At 29.8% G+C, this 22,256-nt stretch overlaps 1 protein-coding gene across 1 annotated transcript; it reads right to left on the bottom strand.

Annotated features, from left to right (window-relative positions):
- Nucleotides 1–3,017: 3,017 nt before the first annotated feature.
- On the bottom strand, nucleotides 3,018–5,572 carry LOC109805531 (putative polyamine oxidase 5). Its single transcript, XM_020367630.3, has one exon. It carries the CDS (start codon nucleotides 5,343–5,345, stop codon nucleotides 3,642–3,644), a length of 1,704 nt encoding a protein of 567 aa, XP_020223219.1. The 5' UTR covers nucleotides 5,346–5,572; the 3' UTR covers nucleotides 3,018–3,641.
- Between the last annotated feature and the right edge of the window lie 16,684 nt (nucleotides 5,573–22,256).

Raw genomic sequence — 22,256 nt, 5'->3', positions numbered from 1 at the left:
GAGGAAATCATACTAGACCAATTAATCGGGGTAAGTGAATCCTATACCCTCAAAGTTTACTTCCTTTTTATTATAATAAATAAAAAAGCCTCTGTCTTTAAACTTTCTTTAAACAATTCAAAGAGCTCACCATTCAATAAGATTCATACATTGGATATAGCTCATCTCAACCCTCCTCTTCAACAAAACAAGAAAAGTAAAAGAAAAATAAAAGAAGCAAACTTTAGTTCACAATCTTTTTCAATTTCAAATTAAAAACTAACTAGTTGTTTAGCATTGTTTGGTTGATCACTTGTCAAAAGAACATATTCAAGGAGGACTGTCCTTCCCATGTCATAGACATGTCCAGCTAAAATATTATGCTTTGCTAGCTTTGCTTCAATCATCAAGAAAGAGAATGTGGGCAAAAGATAGTAAATAGTTGGATCGACCACTTCAAGTGTGATGCTCAAAAAAAAATTGGGAAACCTCAAAACAAACCTATTAGCTAGCCTACGAATAGGACTAGCCCAAAGATTCCATTCTCAAGATTTAAGTGGCCTACTTCTTGATCTTTCTTTATATATTATTTACTAAAGGGTCTACCCCTATCACTACCTAGGTCTTCCTAAAAGAAAAATCCGGATCCCCAATGTGATAACTTATTTAAATCTCTCTTCTTACTCTTTGTCATCATTGGCTCTCTCGGAATGAAAAAACGTCATTCTCATTTACAAAGAATAAAGGGATAGAGACCTCTTAATCATCTATCATTAAACTTTTAATCTAAGATTTGCAAAAAAGGAAAAGCAGGATCATTATGATAAAGAAGTTGGACACGTAAAGTTAAAGAAATGTTTGTCCAAAGGTGAATATGATAGAAAGAATCATAATTTTGTGAAAGAGAATGATTAAAGTACATCCAACTGAATAAACAGAAAAGCAAGAAGCAATGGAGTTGAGTGGTACGTATATTATATCAACACTTCTACAACAGCCACTGCTTAAAGGAGAAAAGTAAGACTCGCGATGTGATTTACATTCTGTGCCAATTAATTTTATATTGTTTGATTCCAATTGGTAACTAAATCAGTTCCCTTGCTATATACTAAGTGCATGATAGGACTATGAGTCCAATAATGAAAGGTAATTTGTCCATCCTTAAGTGAAATATTTTGTGGGCTAGAGCATATTACACTCAACTATGATTGAAGCATACAAATGATCTTCCTAGAGCATAAAAAAGTAAGGTATAGCTCTTACAATAAAATCTTTCCAATGTGCACGTGTAGTCAATTCAATGGTCCTACTAAAGTTACCAAATCAAGGGGAAACCCCTAAACCTTGAGTAGGATTGCGTGGCATTGACTATTCTTAAACGAAAGATTATCTTGTTAATTTCTTTAAATCTCAGAAATTAATGGGGGTAATTGTCACACCAACTTTGATCATGGCGAAAGAGACCCAAGATATTGTGGTCATGGAATATTGCTAATGAAGGTGTGTGACCATAATGATAATTTGAGGCAAAGAGGGTCATGTTTTGGTAATTAAGATGTTAGATTAGCAGGTGAGGAATGTAGATTCGCATTTGTTCGTTTATGTATCAGACAAGGACTAGATGACAGATTGGTCTGTGATATGCAATCATCAAAGGGTGATTGAAGCCCACAAGAGGCAAAAAGAGAGAGCAAGTGGGCCATTTCAGTGTTTTATTTTTTCTTTTCCTTATTTATTCTTTTGAAAGGAGGAGGAGGGCGGAGTTAAAAAACTTGAAATGGGGAACGGGGAGGACCTTGAGAAATCTTACAATAATAGAGTCACTTTACATTGCACTTGATTTGACCACACGGTCACCAAACAGATATTCTTATATAATCGTTAGCATTTAGCAAGCAAATGCAAGAAGCCATTGGCAGAATTTAGTGACCCCAAAACAGGTTGTTGCTCCATGTGACATTTGTTCGGTGTTTTATTACCAAAAGGGTCTTGCTAATCATTATCTAAGAGAATACTAATTGAGAATATCTAACATTTTTAATTATTTGAATGAATAAATAAAATAACTTTTTTTAATTTATGATATCATAAATACTAAATAGAAGGATGAGTGCTGAGTAGGAGAAATAGGTGAGTTAAGCCAATGATTAACATATGGGAGCCCCCAATAAGGCCAATTTATAATGATGAAATTGATTTATTCTTTGCATGACAAGATGAATGAAAGGGGTGAGATTAAGCATAGAAGATAAAACAAGTCATTGGTCAGAATTGTACAGTATTTGGTCTATTTAAACAAAATATTGAATTTAAGTCTTATAAATTGAAAAGGTATGAGAGATCTTACTAGGTCAGTAACTTCATCGTCAAAAATTTATTGTCAATGAAGGTGATAGATACTTTGTTTCAATAACACAATTATAAAGAAAAAAAAATAGCAATGACACATTATTTTTGACAGAAAGTATTATTGTAACATGGGGTTTTTGTACATGTCTTTTAACCTTAGAAAGCAGGGGAAATGAAGCAAGACTGAGGGAGTAACATGTATGATGGTGGATTTGCTTTGAATAAGAATTGGTAGGTAGGAGATTTTGTTACTTGGAGCAAAGTGGTCTACATATATGTATGTCTGTCCTATTGCCTATATACGTACTACTATGCAGAAGAATGGGACCAGTCGTTTTCATGAATCCTGACCAAGCGAGCTTCTGCACAAAAGATCACTGCAATCAGATGGCTATAAGCATCTACAATTCTGTCTCATTGTTAAAGGACATTTTGGTTATTGGTCTGATCGACCGCAACTGGTCATGGGGGCATGAGGGGTGCATAATGGGACCCTACCGTTGCTGCCTCTATCCATTTTCATGTGAATCGTATACAGTTTTAGCCAGCTCATTTGTTGTCCCAAAACCTCTAATATATATTACTCAAACAAATCAATGCTTTTGGAGTTTCCTGTTAGGCTTTGTTTGGAACCAAAGTTTAAGTGTGTGTGTGTGTATAGAGCTAGATTGGTTTTGCTATAAACAATATACAAAAGAAAGTCCATTTTGTTGCCTTACACTGAAATTAAACTTAATTATGTAGAATGGAATGAACAAAGAACTGAACTGAACTCCTTACCACTTAATTACAGAAGCTCTATATCACATCAAGGACCAATTCTCATAAAGGTAGTAGCATCATCAAAGTTTTGAGTAGAGTTGATACATGATAAGAACACATAGGCCTGAGCAGTTGACAAGCCATATTTCATTTCATAGAACTAATGAGGAGATTCCAAGCTGGAAAGAGCCGGGTTTGGCGGATCCTGTCCTTTGAGAGAAGCCCGAGAACACACATGGACATGGGGGTTGCATTGCTTCTTAGTTCTAAATTGTCACAAAAAATCTCATCTAGTTTTCTTTTGAAGATTAACAAAGAGATTAAATAGAAAGAAACTACACTCATAAATGAAGAGAAAGGAATATTGGGGAAAAATTACTTCAAGTAGTACATCTAAATGTCCCCATCTCACTATTCATCTTGCCCCCTTCTAATATTGATTTTTCCCAATCACTCACTACTTTCCTTAAAGAGAAACGAAGACGTTTAAAATGAAAATGGGAATAATATCATAGAGATTAATGTTCAAAAATTTTAAGAAAAAAAAAATACTAGTTGTTATAAATCCCAACACAATGATAATGTTGAAGAAGCCTATTGGCTTCCCTAAGGCCACTGAAGTAAGCTCCATGAGTCGTGGAATAATGAGTTCTGTGAGTTGCTTCCCCTGCAAACAAAATTTGAAGTGGAGATGAAGCAGAAGGCTGACAACTGCTATCTTTTGGCAATGGCTCTGCCATTGTATCTAAATCATCACCACTTGATCCTACTGCAACATAACTGTATGACCCTAAAAACAAGGGATCAGTCCCCCATTTGCTCTTCAAGACTTTACTGAACTTCAATTCATTTTGGTGAGATCCCTCCTCAGAATTCGCATTACCATTGCACAATTTATGTGAACTGGAACCCTTTTGCCACTGAGAATGCTGTAGAAAGCACGAGACTGTGGATGAAACCCCATTGATGATCTCTTCATCTTTGAGTGACTCAAGTGCTAGTGCTTCTTCCCCCACAAACCATGACAAGAGGACACTAGAATTGTTGTAGATGGGGAAAAGGGTGGCTGTCTTCCTCATCCACCAGGGTATTTTCTTGTGCTTCATTTCAGATTGAGGAGAATGAAAAACCATTTGCAGGAAAGGAAACCCTTTGTTGGATTGTTCATGTTCATTTTTGTCTACTCCATGTGTTGGACTCAATTGCATAAACAACTTGTTAACAACCCCAAAACCAAGCCTTGAAATAGCCTCAGTCTTGGAAGGGGGAAGAGGAGGACAGAACATACCTGAATCATCATCACCAATAGCAGCTTTTAACACTCCCAGTGAAACTGTGACAATGACATGATCAGCAGACATAACTGAGCCATCACAAAAATGCAGCTTCACAGGCCTAGAACAACAACCCCCATAGCCATTCTCCACACCCTTCCTCTCATCAGCCTGCCACTCAATCCTTGTGACTTTCCTACCCAACTGAACCAAACCAGGTGGCAACACAGAAGCTAAGTACTCAATTATACTCAAGTACCCTTTAGCAATTGTGATTTCTTCACCAGGGAACATTCTATACTCACTCTCAGCACCATAATCCAGGGTGAAAAGGTCATCAGCAGAGGTATAAGTCCTCTGGTTGTTCTCATGCATTGCAAAGATACCCTCCTCAAGCAACTTCCTGCTCCAGTTCCCACACCCTTTGACCTCCTCTTGCTCCTTTGACACCTGGTAAGCCTCAAGGCCTTGTCTGAGGAAAGAACCAACACTAAGGTTGTTGTTGTTGTTGGAAGCAACCTTAGCAGCCAGAGAAGCCAGGTTGTGGTAGCTTTCGAGTTCACCCTTTGCAGTGGCTCGAGTGAGCTTCCCTTGACAGTAGTCCATGAGGTTGTTAAAGAGCTTTGTGATGGGGTCAACAATGGAAGGGTTGAGGTGGAAGCCACCTTCAGCAATGGTGATGGCATCATCAGTGTTCCCATCCATGCACTCCCAAGGTTGGTGAGAGTGGAGTGAGTGGATTTCTTGAGCAATTTTGTGAATAGGGCTACCTACAATTCCATGGATCCAAGTAGCACCCATCTCAATACGGTCACCACCAAACTCTGAAGTGTTGATTCTGCCACCAATCCTGCTTCCACCCTCCACAACACACAGCTCAAACAAGTCCTTTGAGGCAGTGGCAGTGTAGAGCTTGTTGGCAGCAGTGAGGCCTGCCATTCCTGCTCCAATTATCACAATCCGTGGCTTCTTCACCGCCATTGTTACTTCAAAGATTACAACCTTTGCTTTTCACTCTTTCACAACACAACAAAACAAATCACACACGGGGGAGAAATAAACAAGACACAGAGTGGTGTGAACCGTGAAGGTGAGATTTGAGTTACTGACAATCAATTTATAACTGGCCTCTCTGATTCCTCACTGAATGCCCTTTTTCTTACACTTTTTGGGGTGCGCTCATGCCAATCACTAACTTGCTAATGTAAATAAATAACTATAACTATTGTCACAATAATGCTTGAAAGGAAATATAATTCAAAGTCACAGAGATAAAACTTAAAAGTAGTAAATGTAAAAATCTTGTGCAGTTTTCATGATAGGATAAACTTATCTGGGACCGGGATTTCTACTGCAGTGTCAAAGCTTTTTGGAATTTTCACCATTGTATTGTGAGGATAAAATTACACTTGTAAAAAGTTACGCAGTCACATCAATTTCCACAACTTTTCGCTACATTAATCACATTATAAAATTACAATCATAAATTTGACCACAATTTAAAACCTTATATATGAACATTTTAAGAAGGGTTTGGTCTTCATAATTACTAATGCGTTGATTTTTGACATTGTTGAGGTTCCTTTTTTTTTTTTTTCTTTCTTTCTTTCCTATATAACTATCTTTCATTAGAGGTAACTTATTAGAGTCACATCAACATTTTAAACAATAAAATTCTTTCTTTAAATATTTATCATAGTTGAATTGTTGTGATTTACTATTATTACTAATTACTAATTTACTAATCCCTAATAAAGACAGGGTTCTACTTTTCCTTTAGCACTGCAATTAGAAGGAAAATGGTTGAAAGTGTAAGTTAAAAAATTGGCATTGGCATATAGGGTAGGTGTGGCCCAGTGCCATAAATGCCCACGAGTGAGTAATAATTCAGAGACAGTCACTGAGCACTGAGCTATATGACTAATGTCTATGACTATAACCTATGCTATGGGGGAGGCTTAGAATGGAAATTACCAGAGGGGGGAAAAACAAGGGAAATGGAAATGTGAAAAAAAAAAATATAAAGAAAATAGAAAAAGTTTGATAGTGCCTTTCACCAACCTCACATGTAAATTGAGTTAGGGACGGCCCACCAACTGGACAATTCAATGGTCCTGATCAGCCGATGGGCTGTCCTTAGATGAGTCACCGTACACACTCACACACACAAATCCAACAGTTCTAATCAAATTCTTCCTCTCATTCATTCCCATCCCTAATCCCTTCTTTTTTATTGTATTATTGTTTACACTAACCCTATCCCTATGTTCTTCTTCTTCAAAATCAGATTCACTTTTTTCACAATGTCCTTAAATAGTCTCATTAAAAATCACTAATCTTTTTGTTATATATTAATCATTATCATGTTTGTAAAACCAGTATGTGTGATTGGTAATTGGAGGAAAAAAACAGGTACAAGTATTATTAGCAAAGAAGACTCTAATAAGAGTAAAAAAATAGAGGTCTTATTAATCAGTTTCATCATGAGTAGTTTACATTGAAAACTATCATAAAGTTATATGATCAAAAAACGTGTAAATATATTTTTTAATAGTTCTTTTTAATTTTTTTATTTCTCAATCAGTGTCCTGATTAGATTTTCGTTACTATAGCTAGTTAAATTCACTGATAGATATTAATTATTAGCTAAGTTGACAGAAATGGTATTAATAAAAATTCTCTAAGTCTGCAATCAACTAATCTTAAAATTATATTCAGGTTCTCCAAAGTTAATAGCAATTTCAAATCAACAATGTGTTATAGAAAAAGTCTTTGCGATCGATTAATCTTAAATTATATTCTGGTTCACCTACTACAAACACTAATTATTAATAATGTTGATAAAAATTTTGTATGAACATCGTGTTATAAAAGAATCTCTAAGTTTGCAATCGATTAATCTTAAAATTATATTCGCGTTCATTGACTATGAACACTAATTATTAATAAAGTTATATAGATTTAGTATCAACATCGCGATATCAAAAAGAATCTCTTAATTTGGAATTGACTAATCTTAAAATTATACCGATGATAACTGAATTGACTATTATTATTTAGTTATCATTGAACATATAATGTATAGTTACCATTTGTTTATGGAAAGAGAATTATTCGAAAAGATATAAATTGGGAATTTAGTGGTCAAGTTGGAGAATAGGAATATGAGATTAGGAAGCTTTAGTAACAATTTCAAAATAATTTTTAATATTAAATAAAATTTATTAACTGAATTATAATAGTATAACTTAAGTTTCATTTGACATATTTTATGACTTGTTGTTTTTAACTTATTTTTTTGATAGTGTGATGTATATACACTATATTTCAACTTGTATTTAATGAGTTTTAATTATAATTTTATAGATTTTATTAAATTTTACTCAACGATAGAAATAAAAAAAAAAAGTGTTAGAAGAATATGTTCTCAACATTTTTTTTACAAGATCCTATTAATTATTACTCTAAAGTCATCAATTAAAAATGTTTCCTCATATCTTTCTAACTTTTTAAGTGGTACTATTAAATTAAGAGTTAATCATTTATATACTTGTAGTGTAAATTTTTTTTACACTGACAACTAATTATATCTTTTAATTGTATCATGTCACTATAAATACATTTACTTTTAACAATGATATGACACAATTAAAAGATATAATTAATTGTCAGTGTAAAAAAAGCTTTATACAGATAATATATAAGTGATTAACTTTTAAATTAATTACAAAGTAATAAATATTTGTTAAACAAATGGTTACTTAATTTCCATATATAATTATTATTCAGATAGACAAGAACTGAAGTTGGTAATTTAATTATGATGATGCATGAGAAGATGGGATTATTTGAAAGTTTGTTGGCAGTTAGCAGGCGTTGAAAGAAAAAAAAAAATCTGAATAATAATTGTACGGTCCAAGAAAAACTAAATGGAGCATTGAAGGAAATATCTAAGCAAGAATCTTTGATATTTGTGGTCAACGGTTTACAGAGTTTATAATTGCAATGCAAAGGAAAAGTAGAGTACTGTGTACAGTGCATGAATCTTGGTAAGCCGTGATCAGTGACCAACGTCAACACAACACACTGTTTATTAATTACGCTTATCATTTTTTTACTACAAAGCTTTCTTACCATCTTAGTTTTTCTTTCATTATAAAATAGATAAATAAATATTGTGAATTGTTTATTAACTATTTTAAAAAAAATTAACTTAATTAGCTACTAAAATTATTTAAATTAGTTTTGATTTTTTGGCTTATCAACTGAGACAAGGAAAAAAGAGAAAACACAAAATGAAGGTTGGAGGAAGGCATGTCTTGAGGTTAAAAATAGTTATATATTGGAGTGCTTTTTTTTTCTTCTTTTTTTTTAACTATATATAAGACGTGTAATTAAATTTTATCGGTGACAGTGAATACATATAAAATAAATATTTCTTTTACATATTATAGTTTTATTGGAATAAATAGTGAGGGGCTATGATTTTAGTAAATATCTTAATTTTTCTATCATTTATACGATTTGTTGCCTAATTTATACTCATAAGAAATTATATTCTTATTTTAAAAGTAAAATAATTTATACATTGAATTCATTAATTAATAGTATCCATAAAATAATAAAATTATTTTATTTTACTTTTATTGATATACTCTATAAAAATATAATTAAATTAGTCATTACATATTAATTTTAGGGTATTGTGTTGATCATATATACATGAAAAAAAAATAATAAAAAATTAACTCTTTTCACTCTATGAAGTTGTTTTGGGTTATTAAATTTTTTTTTTTACTGATAAAGATAAATATGCATTAACAAAATACGGTGATGTTTTCATATATATTTTTTTAAAATTTTAAATTTCTTATTCATTATTTAAGAGTAATGATTAATAAAAACATTATATCGGTAAAAGTTTTAAATTTTTATTTTTTTAGTGTTATTAAATAGAAAATACTAACATTATTTCTTACATTTTATATAAGTTTTGCTATTGATATAATAATCTAGCTTAAATTAAGTTAATTTCTAATATTTTAACCTTTTTAATTAATTTATAAATTATTTTATTTTCATATAACTCTTGCAAATGTAAAACATTCAAGCTGAGACAGGATGTTTGTCTACTTGATGCTTGTCAAATCCCTAGAAATATTAGTGATCTTCATATTTAATGAAGAATACTCCTTGGTAATGAATCAAAATAATAATAAATAAATGTTTTTGAATATATAAATTATATTATAATTAAAAATTAATAATAAACAAATATTTTTATCTTATAAATTATATTTTATATTTAGGATAAATAATTTACATTTTCATACAATGTTAATTTTTAACCGTTGATAATTTATTATAAAAATATTAAAGTGTAATTTATAAATAAAATTAAAAATAATAGAATTAAAGAGATAAAATGTTAAGAAAATTTTCTAAAAATGCTCTCACTAAAGAATAACAACTAATCGTTGCAATGCACAATATTATTTTGTAACATTCTCCTACATGCTAATATTTATAACAAACAATAAGTAACAAATATTTTTGCAAGTTAAAATGCTTCAGTTTATAAATAAGGAAAAAGGATCATAAAAACGCTTCCAGTCCTGCATGGATAGAATATTCACATTTTTGTAAGCACGAAATCAAGTTTAAAATGAATTTAAAAAGAATAACTTAAATAACAAGATAACTAAAAATAAAGGAAATAGATTTTAAGTCCATTACAAAATTTCAAAGGACAAACACAATGTTCTTACACAATATAAATAAGTTCGAACGTATGATACAAGGGAAACATAAGATATAAATCATAAAATTCGAGTTTTCGATGTTACATCATCTTATCAAAGCACAACCACTATAAGTACTATTACGTCTAAGTCTCATCACTAGCATCATTATCTTGATGATCGTCACTTGCAAAATATACAATATGTAAAAAAGCAACCAACACAAAGCAAGGGAGTGAAATACGTCTCTCTAGTTACTGGTGTGAGATAAGACTGGGTAACCGCACACAAGTAATAACACAAATTAACATACATAATATGACGTACATGTTCATAACAATTATAACATAAGTAAACAATTCAACAAATGTCAACCCAGTTATGATGATCATAGCTTATACAAATGCAATGGACATAGACTTACTAACTCTTTATCCATGTGGTATAGGTAAAATACATCACCTATCGTTTGAAGGCTCATAAGGTAGACTAGGAGGATATGTCAGTGGCTCACCCATAGCAACAATTTACACTAGGAAATAAACAAGGTGCATCAAGACAATTTTGTTGCAACAAGTTTCATCTCATGCTCACAATGGGTAGGATTAAAGCTCCCTAACTTAGTTGTTTTCAATTAAATGTATAACTCATGTCATAAGTTCACATCATTCATGTTTCACATGATTCACAACTAACCACATCGCGGCTAGTCACGCATACCGAGACTTTTCACCTAACTAAACCATCAACTTAGACTTCACACCACATGACAATCACATGGTCCACACACAAGGGCAATAATAAACATATATAACATCCTCCTATAACACCTTAGTTAGAATCATTGTAAAATTCTTCATTACTACTATGATTATAAATCATTAACTTAATCACTTCTACACCTTTACTAATGACAAAGATCATATCCCTAAACTAACCCATCATCAAACTATGTTAATCTCGCAATTATAATCGATCTCATTACTTATTAATACATCAAGCATAATCACGAAAAGATCAATACCACACTTGGTAATTTAATCAATAACTTAACTAGTTTCTTAACATTATTAGTTTCGTACATTAGTACCTTAGGCGTAACCATCACCAAATCAAAGATAATTAAAGATCAATCTTAACTACACACTTTGATTCATCACTTAATTATTGCCATATCACTCTTAATACCAAGAATTATAATCCTAAGCTACCCATTGTCAAATTACCTAAGCAACACAATTTACAAGTCCTCACATGATTTTAGGGTAACACCCGACGAGGCTCACCCTATGCCCCACGCCAAATCTATAGAGAGCACATGTTGCTCTTTGTAGGTCCAAAGCCCGACGAAATAACAACAAAGAGCCCTTGAAACTTTCATGCCTAGCGTGGCCAACCCCACACTTGGCACACGAGCCATAGAGAGCAGCTTATGCTCTCTAAGACCCCCTCATGCTAATGAATAAACATATTGAGTGTGAAGTTTGCATGATTGAGCATTTGTGAGTGGTTTGATAATAGGTAGTCTTATAAACCCAACAACAATCGGTATAATAGATTCTAAGAGTATTTTAGAATGTGAGTTTGTGTCTAACTCAATTATATAAAATTGACTTTATAAGATGAAAATTGTCTATTACTTATGTATACTATTTTGGTCATACTACTAAATTGATGTGAAACTTCTAAGAGTATTATCCATTGAGCTTACACAGAACATCACAATTTTATCTTTTAAAAGTTGTTTCACATGTGTTACATTGTTAGTCTCATTATATATGTTTAACATATTTTTCATTTTGACTCACATGAATCTCACATATTGATTTTTAAAATGTGTTTCAATAAGTTAACAAAAGAAAGTGTTTATAAATTATTTTTGACATCAACCATTAAATAATATTGAAATGTCAATACAAATTAAATATTAAAAATATTTAAAAATCTAAATTAATGAAATATCATGCTATGAAGTAAATGATCAGTGACATCATTAATTCTAATCAGATAATAAGTTTCAAAAATACTTTTAATTTAAAAAGATAAAAATACAGATGTTCTTATAAAATCAAAATCTCATGTTCATTAAACAAACTATCAAGCCAATTATGTACCTAATCTTAGCCCTGGATCTTCATAAAAGATAGTGCAGATACGTGAGTATCAGATTGATTAGTGAGGGCAGATATATATATTTGGAGTTGGAGACTACCCCACCTTTTTTGGCCCAGTACTCCACCCTACTTAGGGGCAAGTGAACCATATAAAATCATGATCAATCATATATGGACAAGTGCTCAATAAACTAAATAGAATATTGAGTTCATTGTGCACAGTAATTCTTAATTATTGAGTCAGATTCTTACCAATAACTTTTGTTAATTAGAGATAATGCACCATTATCAAAGCCTAATTAATCACAAGTCAAAACCCCATACATTATTTACTCCACATCGTGTGTCGCGAAAATTTTTCTTGAGCATTGAAGCTTGAATCCAAAGCGTACTACAGGTACTGAGTTACAGGATATCACGTGTCTCATGAAGAGTTACTTTACACCCAATATTTTCTTTGACCAACATTTCAATTTTAGTTATTTTTAAAAAGTAAAAACAAAGAAACAAAAGATAAATTATATTTTTATTTTAAAATTTATTTTGATCTTTTATCTTTAATAATTTTTTTTTTGAATTCGAGTCAATTTATTTTTTAAACAATATTTAATATATAATTATGAATTATTAAACTTATCATATTAAATTCACCTTCATAAATTTTTTTAACTAACTAATGTTTGAATAAAAAGAATATAAGCATTCAAAGATTTTTATTATGTTTATATGGATTTAAATATCAATTAAGTTTCATAATTTTTATATAAATAAATTTAGTAAAATAAATTTTAAATTTTAAATCAATTAAAATAATTTAAAATTATGTTTGAAAATAGAAAACACTCACTATTTCATAATGATTTAATAGACTCAAATTTAAAATATAATGATATAATGAAAATTTTAAAAAATAAATAAAAAGAACATCATTTAACCTATATTGAAATTAACTTAATTCCGTGAAATGCTCAAAGTAACTACTAATTAAATATTCTTCAAGGTGATATTTGATAGAGGGAAATTTTCAATTTTTAACGTTCTGAACCTTACACTTTGTGCTTGTTAAGTCTTGGGCCAAGAAGCAGTATTGAAGGCAAGCTAGGTTGATCTGTGACCTTCCTTGAAGATTGACACGTGTCCTAGAGGACCTCAAACTCAAAGTCTCAAACAACCCGTGTGTATCTTAACTTTCCAATAATAACCACATAGTCCTTAATTGTCTCAATGTAATATCATTAATATGTAATTAAATATCATTAACTTTTTAAATTAAATTTTTTAAATAAATATGATTATTGAGACTATGAACAGTAGTTTTAAAACAGCTAATAATTCTTCCTAATTACTGTTCTATAAGTGATTAGTAATTTTTAATAAAACAAAATTTAGATATAATTTATTAAGTACTTTCACGTTAGTAATATATGATTATATATATTTGTATTTAATGCCAATCTTATTAATATAAATTTATAAAAAAAAAAATAATTTCAATTGGACACCAACTAAGTTTTTCCTTTTGTAATAACCATCAACAACTTTTCATGCACATTTTACACATAAATAAGGTTGACTCACGTCTAAAATTCATATATAACCCTTCACTCTCATGTTTCTCTTACAAAATCTAATTTAAGCATAGGAGTTTTTTTAAGTATCGAAACTCCATTTTCTGCTAACTTTTGTCGTGCCGTTGTCGGGTTCTTTAGATTTGTCATCCAAAATTGTCATTTGTGGAGTTAGTGTTCACACGGATTTAATCTAATGAACATTCATTAAACTACTCTAGTTAAATTGAGATTCATTAAATAAAAGGTTAAAATTGTTTTTAGTTCATAAATTTTTGTCATTTTTATTTTTAATTCTTGAATACATTTTTATTGATTTTAATTTCTAAACTTTTCTTCTTATGAATAAAAAATCTCGACGAGAGAAAATCAAGTTAGAGACTAAAGGTGAAAGCTGACTAAGGGTTAAAAATTAAAAATAATAAAAAAAGTATTTAGGGATTAAAGTAAAAATGAATAAAAGATTAAACTTAAAAGCATATTTAATCTTCAATAAATTATAAAACTAATATGTTTGATTATAATTCAATTTTCTTAAGAATAATTATTTATTATTAAGCATCATGAATTTTTTATATAGTAATTTTAAATCCGATTATCTCAGAAAAGTTTTATACTGTTATTTTCACCTAGAAAGGTAGAAAAGATTTATTCTGACATATTCATTTATTAAGTTTCTTAATAATATATTTATTATTATTTATCATGACTTCTTTTATTATTATTAAGGTAGAAAAAGATTTATTCTCACATATTCATTTATTAAGATTTATTATTATTAAGTTTCTTAAGAATAATATATTTATTATTATTTACACTCAAATATCTCAGAGAAAAGATTTATACGTTTATTTTCACATAATACAAATCAATGTAGAAAAAGCCTTATTATTCTCACTTATTCATATTTTTCTTATGCTAACCATATTATGAACATAAAATACCTACTAATTTCGTTGATATTAACAAAAAATAAATGATTGATCAATAAAACATAATATATTTTTTTGGTAGATGATCAATAAAACATAATATAAATCCCTTCTTAGTAAAGTACGTAATTTAAGTTGAGAAAACTAGAGAATTAAAATTTCAGTAAATTTTATTTTGAAGAAATTGAATAAATAAATTTACACTCATTTTCAAATATAAAAATATATAGTGAGTATAGTTTGTGAAGGAGTGTTTGTCAAGTCACATGAGTAGCATTCTAAGAACGATTGTAAGAGTAAATTCACCTTGCCCTCATGTAACTCCTGTCGCCATAGGTCAATTCTGAAAGTGGTGATAATCAGTGTCCATAGAAAATTCAGAAAGAAAAAAAAAGTGGAAAAGAAAGAATTGACGACATCAAGTATTTTTGACCTATTTACGATTCTTGCCTGGTTTTTACTTTTGATGAGTGAGAGACAGATGATTGAGACCCATAATTTGACAGGGAGGGATTCATCTGAAAATGATTGTGTTGGAATGGGTACAAAGTGGTAAAGGATCGGAATCATGGCTCAATTGTTGCTAGGTTTCACTGTCCTCTCTACCTTACATCACCAAGTTAACTTTACACATATCAAAGGCAGTGAAATCCAAAAGAGATGCCATAAGCAATATTTCACCAATTAATGTTTTCCCGTCCTTATCTTTATGGCTCACTTTTTCCTAAGTAAGCAAATTAGGTTATAAATTAATGCACTATGTATGGTGTGCATTTTTCACGCTAGTTATTCAATAATTTTCTAAAAATCTAGAGTACAGATTTTAGATGCAAAGTCTCCAATGATGTGAGTTGAAATTAAAATGAAAAGCAAAGTACTTGGATGGAAACACTCATGGAGGAGTGACGTGAGGTTTTGGCGTATAGAGAAGTGAACCATAGGCATAGGATTCTTGAGCCACAAACTTTCTACCTTGGAGCTGCTTTTGGAGTTTAGTGGATATTTCTGGCTTGGCCTTTTGTGCTATATATCTTTACAGAAAAAATCAAGCTAAGGTTGCTCCTAAATTGCTAAGTAACTGTTGGCATATAGTGGCCAGCTTGTTCTATTCTTTGGGTATATTTGAATAAATTTATTCAGAAGTATATTTTAAGAAGAAAAATAAAATATTTTTTATAAATTAAAATTAACTCATCCATAAGTTAAAAATTAAGATTTTGGAGAAGTTAACAAAGAAGAATTTCTGCATATATAAGTTAAATTTAGTTTATGAAAAAATTTATTATTTCATTTTTTTTCTTCTTGTTTTTACTTTTTGATGTGTTTCTAGAAAAATTTATCTAATATTGCTCAAGCTTTTACTAATGTTTCTAGACTTGCTAATGGTGATCGTTATTATTACTTTACCATCTATTATTAATTATGTGACGGTGTTTCCTTACAAAATGGACCAAAAGGGTAACAACATGTGATACTTACTAATTTGACTTTTTCCATCAATATTGTCAACTCATAAGTATACATCTATGAGTTGAAAATATTAAGATCTCAACCAACCAAGTGATAGAAGACGTAACCACTAACAATATGTACTTGGGGGTGATAAAATTACACCACTATAGTTTACATCAATTATTATTTTATTTAATATTTTTTTAGGAAAAATAATGCATGTACCAAAAGTGTAAAACTAGTATATAGTTACGTTTCGTAGCCAAGATATGATAGGATAATTTTTCTATCATGTTAAAATATGTTATTGTTTTTTGCACAAATAAAATATGATAGTTTTATCCTATTCTGTTGTTCTAGTGTAGTTTTTATCTTGAGATCAAAGTTGGGTTAGGAAGCTGTAGGAGAAAACAAGCTTTCATCCCTCCTCTTCATGTAATAATTTTAAAATAAAATAAATAACAAAGTGGGTAGTTATTGAAAGAATGTGAAGAGGTTTCAGATCTCATTTTTTAAAAAATAAAAATAAAATAAGAGAAGAAATAATGAAGTAGGTAATTATTGAAAGAGTATGTGAAGATTACTAATTGTGTGGAAAAAACAATAGAAAAAATCTTTTAATTTTTTAATTTTCTTTAAAAAAAATTAAAAGGTGTGCAATGGCCCAATTGAAAGTGGATACCAGAAATGGTCATAAAGAAGTGTATTCCCTTTATATATTAGTACAAATTATGTCATACATTATACTATACAAAATATATATAATAATTATAAAATATAATATTAAATATTATTTATAAAATATATAATATATAATATATTTAAATTTTGATATAACATTCTATCTTATATATAAGATTTAATTGCACTTTGCGCTCCTAAAATTTTACTTTTTGACGAATTTTGTTCCATTTTTTTTCCACGAATTATGCCCTTAAGCTTTTAGATTTTAGCGATTTGTACCCTCTTGTCAATTGTCTATTAAAATACTAATGAAGTTTTGACGTGAAATGTTTGATGTGGATATATAAAGTTAATGACATGTCTGACATATGTTTAATTGTACTTTATGCACCCTAATATATAATATATTATAAATTTTGCATCTAACATTTTATCTTATATATAAGGCTTGATTGCACTTTGTGCTCCTAAAGTTTCTCTTTTTGATGAATTTTGCTCCAAGTTTTTTTTTTCTTTACAAATTATGCTCCAAAACTTTTAGATTTTAGCAATTTATACTCTCTTGTCAATTGTCCGTCAAAATACTAATTAATTACAGGAAAGACATATCTGATGTAAATAAACTTAATGACATGTCTCACAGAGACTTAATTACACTTTGTACTCCTAACTTTTGCTTTTTGGCAAAATTTGCCTCTAAGTAATTTTTCTTGTAATTTATACTCCCTAAACTTTTATATTTTGGCGATTTATGTCATCTTGTTCTGTCATCTTGTCAATTGTCCATCAAAATACTAACAAAGTGACTATTGTAATCGGTCTAAATGTAGAAAAAAAAATGCCTTAGTGAAACTTTTAGGGGTAATTATTTGATATACTTGTAGAGAAGGGTTAATTAGATGTAGCAAATTATATGTTTGCTCTAATGTTATGTAGAATGGTAGTTTTGCTTTATATAATTGTGAACTTTTTTATATATATCTTGTAATTTTTTTATATACACTAACTATATTTCATATGTACACATTGACACAGGAATTGTTTCCATTCTTATTAACTTTTTGTTTTGGACTTTTTCTTATAATAGGATGTTAAGGTCAAATAACTTTTTGGTAAGCTTTTTTACTTATTTAGTTAGTTATGACTTTAAATTATAGGTTTCTTTGATTAATTAAACTAATGTTTAGTTGAAGTTATTGACCCCACTGAATTCATCTTATAAAAATAAGATATTTGTGGGACTACACCTTAAATGAATGGATTGTTCAAATGATACAGATATGATTTTATTTTGTGATCGAATTGAGATAATTCAACGCTTACACTTTTAAAGAATTAGTGTAATAATTAGTTACCTTTTTTTAATGTATAGATCTTGCATATCTCACATTAATCCCTGAGTAAAAGAAGCATGTTTAACATATAAGCATGTTTAACATATATCCAAGTACCTAATCATCAAGTCCCACATTTATGAAAATTGGTATTGTTTGTGTAAGCTTAACATGCATGTATTTTTACACTTAAATGTGTCGGATCGTATGTATGTATAAGTTTAACATACATGTATTTTTACACTTAAAAAATATGTTAGATCGTATGTATGTGCTTCGTAATTCAGTAGTGATTAGACTTCATGATTGGACCTTGTAGTGAACTTGCTAATCCACTAGTACTACCACATTATATCTCTATTAGTATTTTGACGAACAAACGAAAGACCACAAACTGCTAAAATCTAAATGTTTGAGGGCTTAAATTGTGAGAAATATTACTTTTGAAAAATTTTCCAAAATGTGAAATTAAGCATCCATCAAGCATGCTAATTCATTGAGCTAATCCACTTCAAACATGTCACATCAATACTTAGTTATTATTTTGGCGAACAATTGTCAAGAGGATACAAATCGTCAAAATCTGAAAGTTTTGAGAAATAATTCATTGAAAAAAAAAACTTGAGGGCGAAATTCACTAAAAGGTGAAACTTTGGTGGCACAAAATACAATTAAACCTATATATAATTATACTAATTTTGACAAACAAGTTTAAAGTATATTATTAACTAAAAATATTAAAAGAAAAAGTTGTTATTTAAAAAATTTTAAAGAAAAATATTTGAATTATAATAATTATAATTTTAAAACTTTGTATAATTTTAAGATAAGTAATAACATTAATTAATAAAACTAATTTTGTATAATATACCTAATATTATATATTTTTTATTTGAAAATTTCAAACAATTAAATTGAAAACTATTTTAAAAATTATATATAATGTTATATCATACATTATTGGTCTTTGTTAAATATATAACATATAATATAATAATATTATATGATTTGTTATCATAATATGCACTAAACATTATATATGATTAAAGTTTATCTTATTATTATTATTATTATTATTATTATATTTTACTTTTATATCCTATCCTACTATCATTTTACATCATATTCTATCTAACATGTTGGTCATTGTTTTATTGTTATATAATTACAAACATTATATTTATTAAGATTTTAACATTTTTAATAATTATCTTTAATGTTATATCTAACATGAGTTTTAATTAATTAATCATGTTAAGTTTTATACATTGAAAATGCATATAAATTCTAGACTAGTTAATGTTATTTTGATTATCACTTTACCATCTATATTAGTGATTATGTGTTGGTATTTTTATGTAAAGAGTACCAATTGAAACGACACACTAGTTTGACTTATTCTATCAATATTGTCAACTTATAAGTATTCAATCATAATTGGATGAAGATGTATGAAAAACAATAACTTTACCATTAATTTATTAAGGTATCTAAGTAATAGGAGACATAACAACTAACCATATATACTAGGAGAGATAAAATTTCACTTCTATAATTTATATCAATGATTATTTTATTTAATAATTTTCTTTTTGAAAAAAGAATGCATGAACCATGTGTAAAAAGATTTTATATTGTTATCTAACTTCAAACATAATTTATAATAATTTTGTTTACTTTTACAATAATTATCTTAAAAGTTATAATTACCAAAATTTTTAATTAATGACTAAGTAGAATTTTTACATAGAAAATGGATACAACAAATTCTATACTTGTCAATGCTAACCTTGTGTACTAGGAGGATCACATCGACCACGTGAAATGACACGTGACGCCCTCTCAGCCATCAAGACGGCCGAGACGAAGGGTATTTTCCATGCAGTAGTCTCGGTCATCTCGGCCACCGAGACGGTCGAGATAAATGGTGTTTTCCATACACTAGTCTCGACTGCCAACATGGCTGGCATACAAGGACACGACTCTTGAACACGTCGGCAGCCAAACCTACAAGGCCCCTTACGCCCAAGACATCGAAGACTCGGCCATGTTAGTGAGACCAACTAGTTGGCCGGATAACGTCTCAGCTCGGTCGGAGGCTGAGACCCGAAAGAACAGCCTCAGTCCTACACCTCTCGACTCGGCCAACGGCCGAGACGGCTATATATAGCAATTAGGACGAAGATTATGATTAACAAGGACAAACACATGATTAAGACATAATCATCCATTTAGCATCGTATTATCTAATTTAGTAAATGTCAAAGGAGACCCACCACGCTCAAGACCCATATAACTAGTATAAATAGGTCACGTAAAACAAGATATGTTACTGTTCATTTATTACCATCGAGATTCGTGATTGTCCTGACTTGAGCGTCAGAGTGCCTTTTGCAGGTATCCTCCCCCTTCGAAGCATCCATCCGAAGCTCTCGTTCGGCCTTCAGACTACTAGAAGATCAGAAGTGTGCCCTTAGACAGGTACACCTTGATTATTACTTTATCATCTATTATTAATTATGTTATTGCAAAAATGACCAAACGTCGACACATGATATTTACTTATTTGACTCTTTCCATCAATATTGTCAACTCAATTATATATTCATAATTTGGTGATCATGTATGAAGTGTAATAGCTTTATTATTGATTTATTAAGGTATCAATGGACCAAGTAATACAAGATGTAACAACCAAAAATACATATTTAGGAGATAAAATTTCACTTTTGTAATTTACATCAATTATTACTTTATTTAATATTTTTATGAAAAAAGAATGCACATATTGAAAGTGTAAAAATATCTTATATTGTTATCTAATTACAAATTGTATTATTAATATGTTTGTTGATTTTTATAATAATTCTTAAAAATTATACCTAACATGATGTTTAATTAATTGACTGTGTAAAGTTTTTTTACATTAAAAAAGCTTATATACAAATTCTAGGCTTGTTGATGTTGGGCTTGATTTATTACTTTATTATTTATTATTGATTATCGGGACCTTAGGAGGATGTATCAGAGTGGTGCAGCGGAAGCATGATGGCCTAAGGTGAAGAGAGGAGTAGAGAAATTGTATGCTCGTGTTTAGTATGCAAGAAGTCTTTTGGAATTTTGTAGCATTTAGACGTCCCATTTTGGAACTGTAATGGTGAGTGGATAGACCTTAATTGTAGGTTTGTCTGAGATACTTAAGAGATCGATTCTATTTGTGTTTTAGTGGATAGACTCGCCAAGTTTACTTGTTTTACCTTTAAATATCCTTTGGTGAAATTGATAGAGTTGTACATCAATAAGGTAGTGAGGTTGCATAAGGATTAGAAAGTAAGAAGAGAGAAGTCTACCATTACAAAAATTTCGGGGACGAAATTTCTTAAAGGAGGGGAGTATTGTAACACCCTAATTTTCAAAAAGGTTATTATTATTATTATTAGATGATATTTGGTCATAATTATTTTAATAATTATAGAGGAATATTATTTTGTACGTTTTAAATAATTATTATTTTGGACAATTATTTTGTACGTATTAAATAAGTATTTTTATTAGCATTTTTAAATAAATATTTATATGTTTTAAGAGAAGGTTGATTTTATATGATATTTTGTTATTGAAATTATATTATTATATTTAGGATCAGAAATATATTATTATTATAGAGAAAAAATATTTTATAATATACATGTATTTATTTTATTTAATTATTTTGAGGAAAATTAGAAGTGGGTTAGAAGAGAAGGAAAATGGGTTGGGTTGACCCAGTCCAATGGATTAATTTTAAGAAAGGAGTCAGGTGGTGTTAACCATATCTGCCTCATTTGCGTTCTGAAGGGTTAGGGAAAAAAAGAGGAGAAACAAAGAGCTCTAAGGAAGAGTACTCAGGAACGATCTTAGATCACACCAAGACCATTCATCTTCTGCTCATCCAGGTACGGGGGAGATGAGTTTCTTCATATGTGAATATAGGGGTGTTCGGGTAGTGAGGGCAATCCCTAAGTCCCTCTAGGAACTCTATTTAAAATTCTGAACGATTATCTGTGCAATCGATGTTCTAAATTCTT

Source organism: Cajanus cajan, chromosome 1, assembly GCF_000230855.2.
Source record: "Cajanus cajan strain Asha chromosome 1, NIPB_CcT2T_4, whole genome shotgun sequence".
NCBI classification, from domain to species: domain Eukaryota; kingdom Viridiplantae; phylum Streptophyta; class Magnoliopsida; order Fabales; family Fabaceae; genus Cajanus; species Cajanus cajan.
This window is presented reverse-complemented; position numbering and strand designations above follow the sequence as displayed.

Excerpts from the sequence above, each read along its gene's own strand:
- LOC109805531 (XM_020367630.3), bottom strand. The coding sequence starts at position 5,345 with ATGGCGGTGAAGAAGCCACGGATTGTGATAATTGGAGCAGGAATGGCA.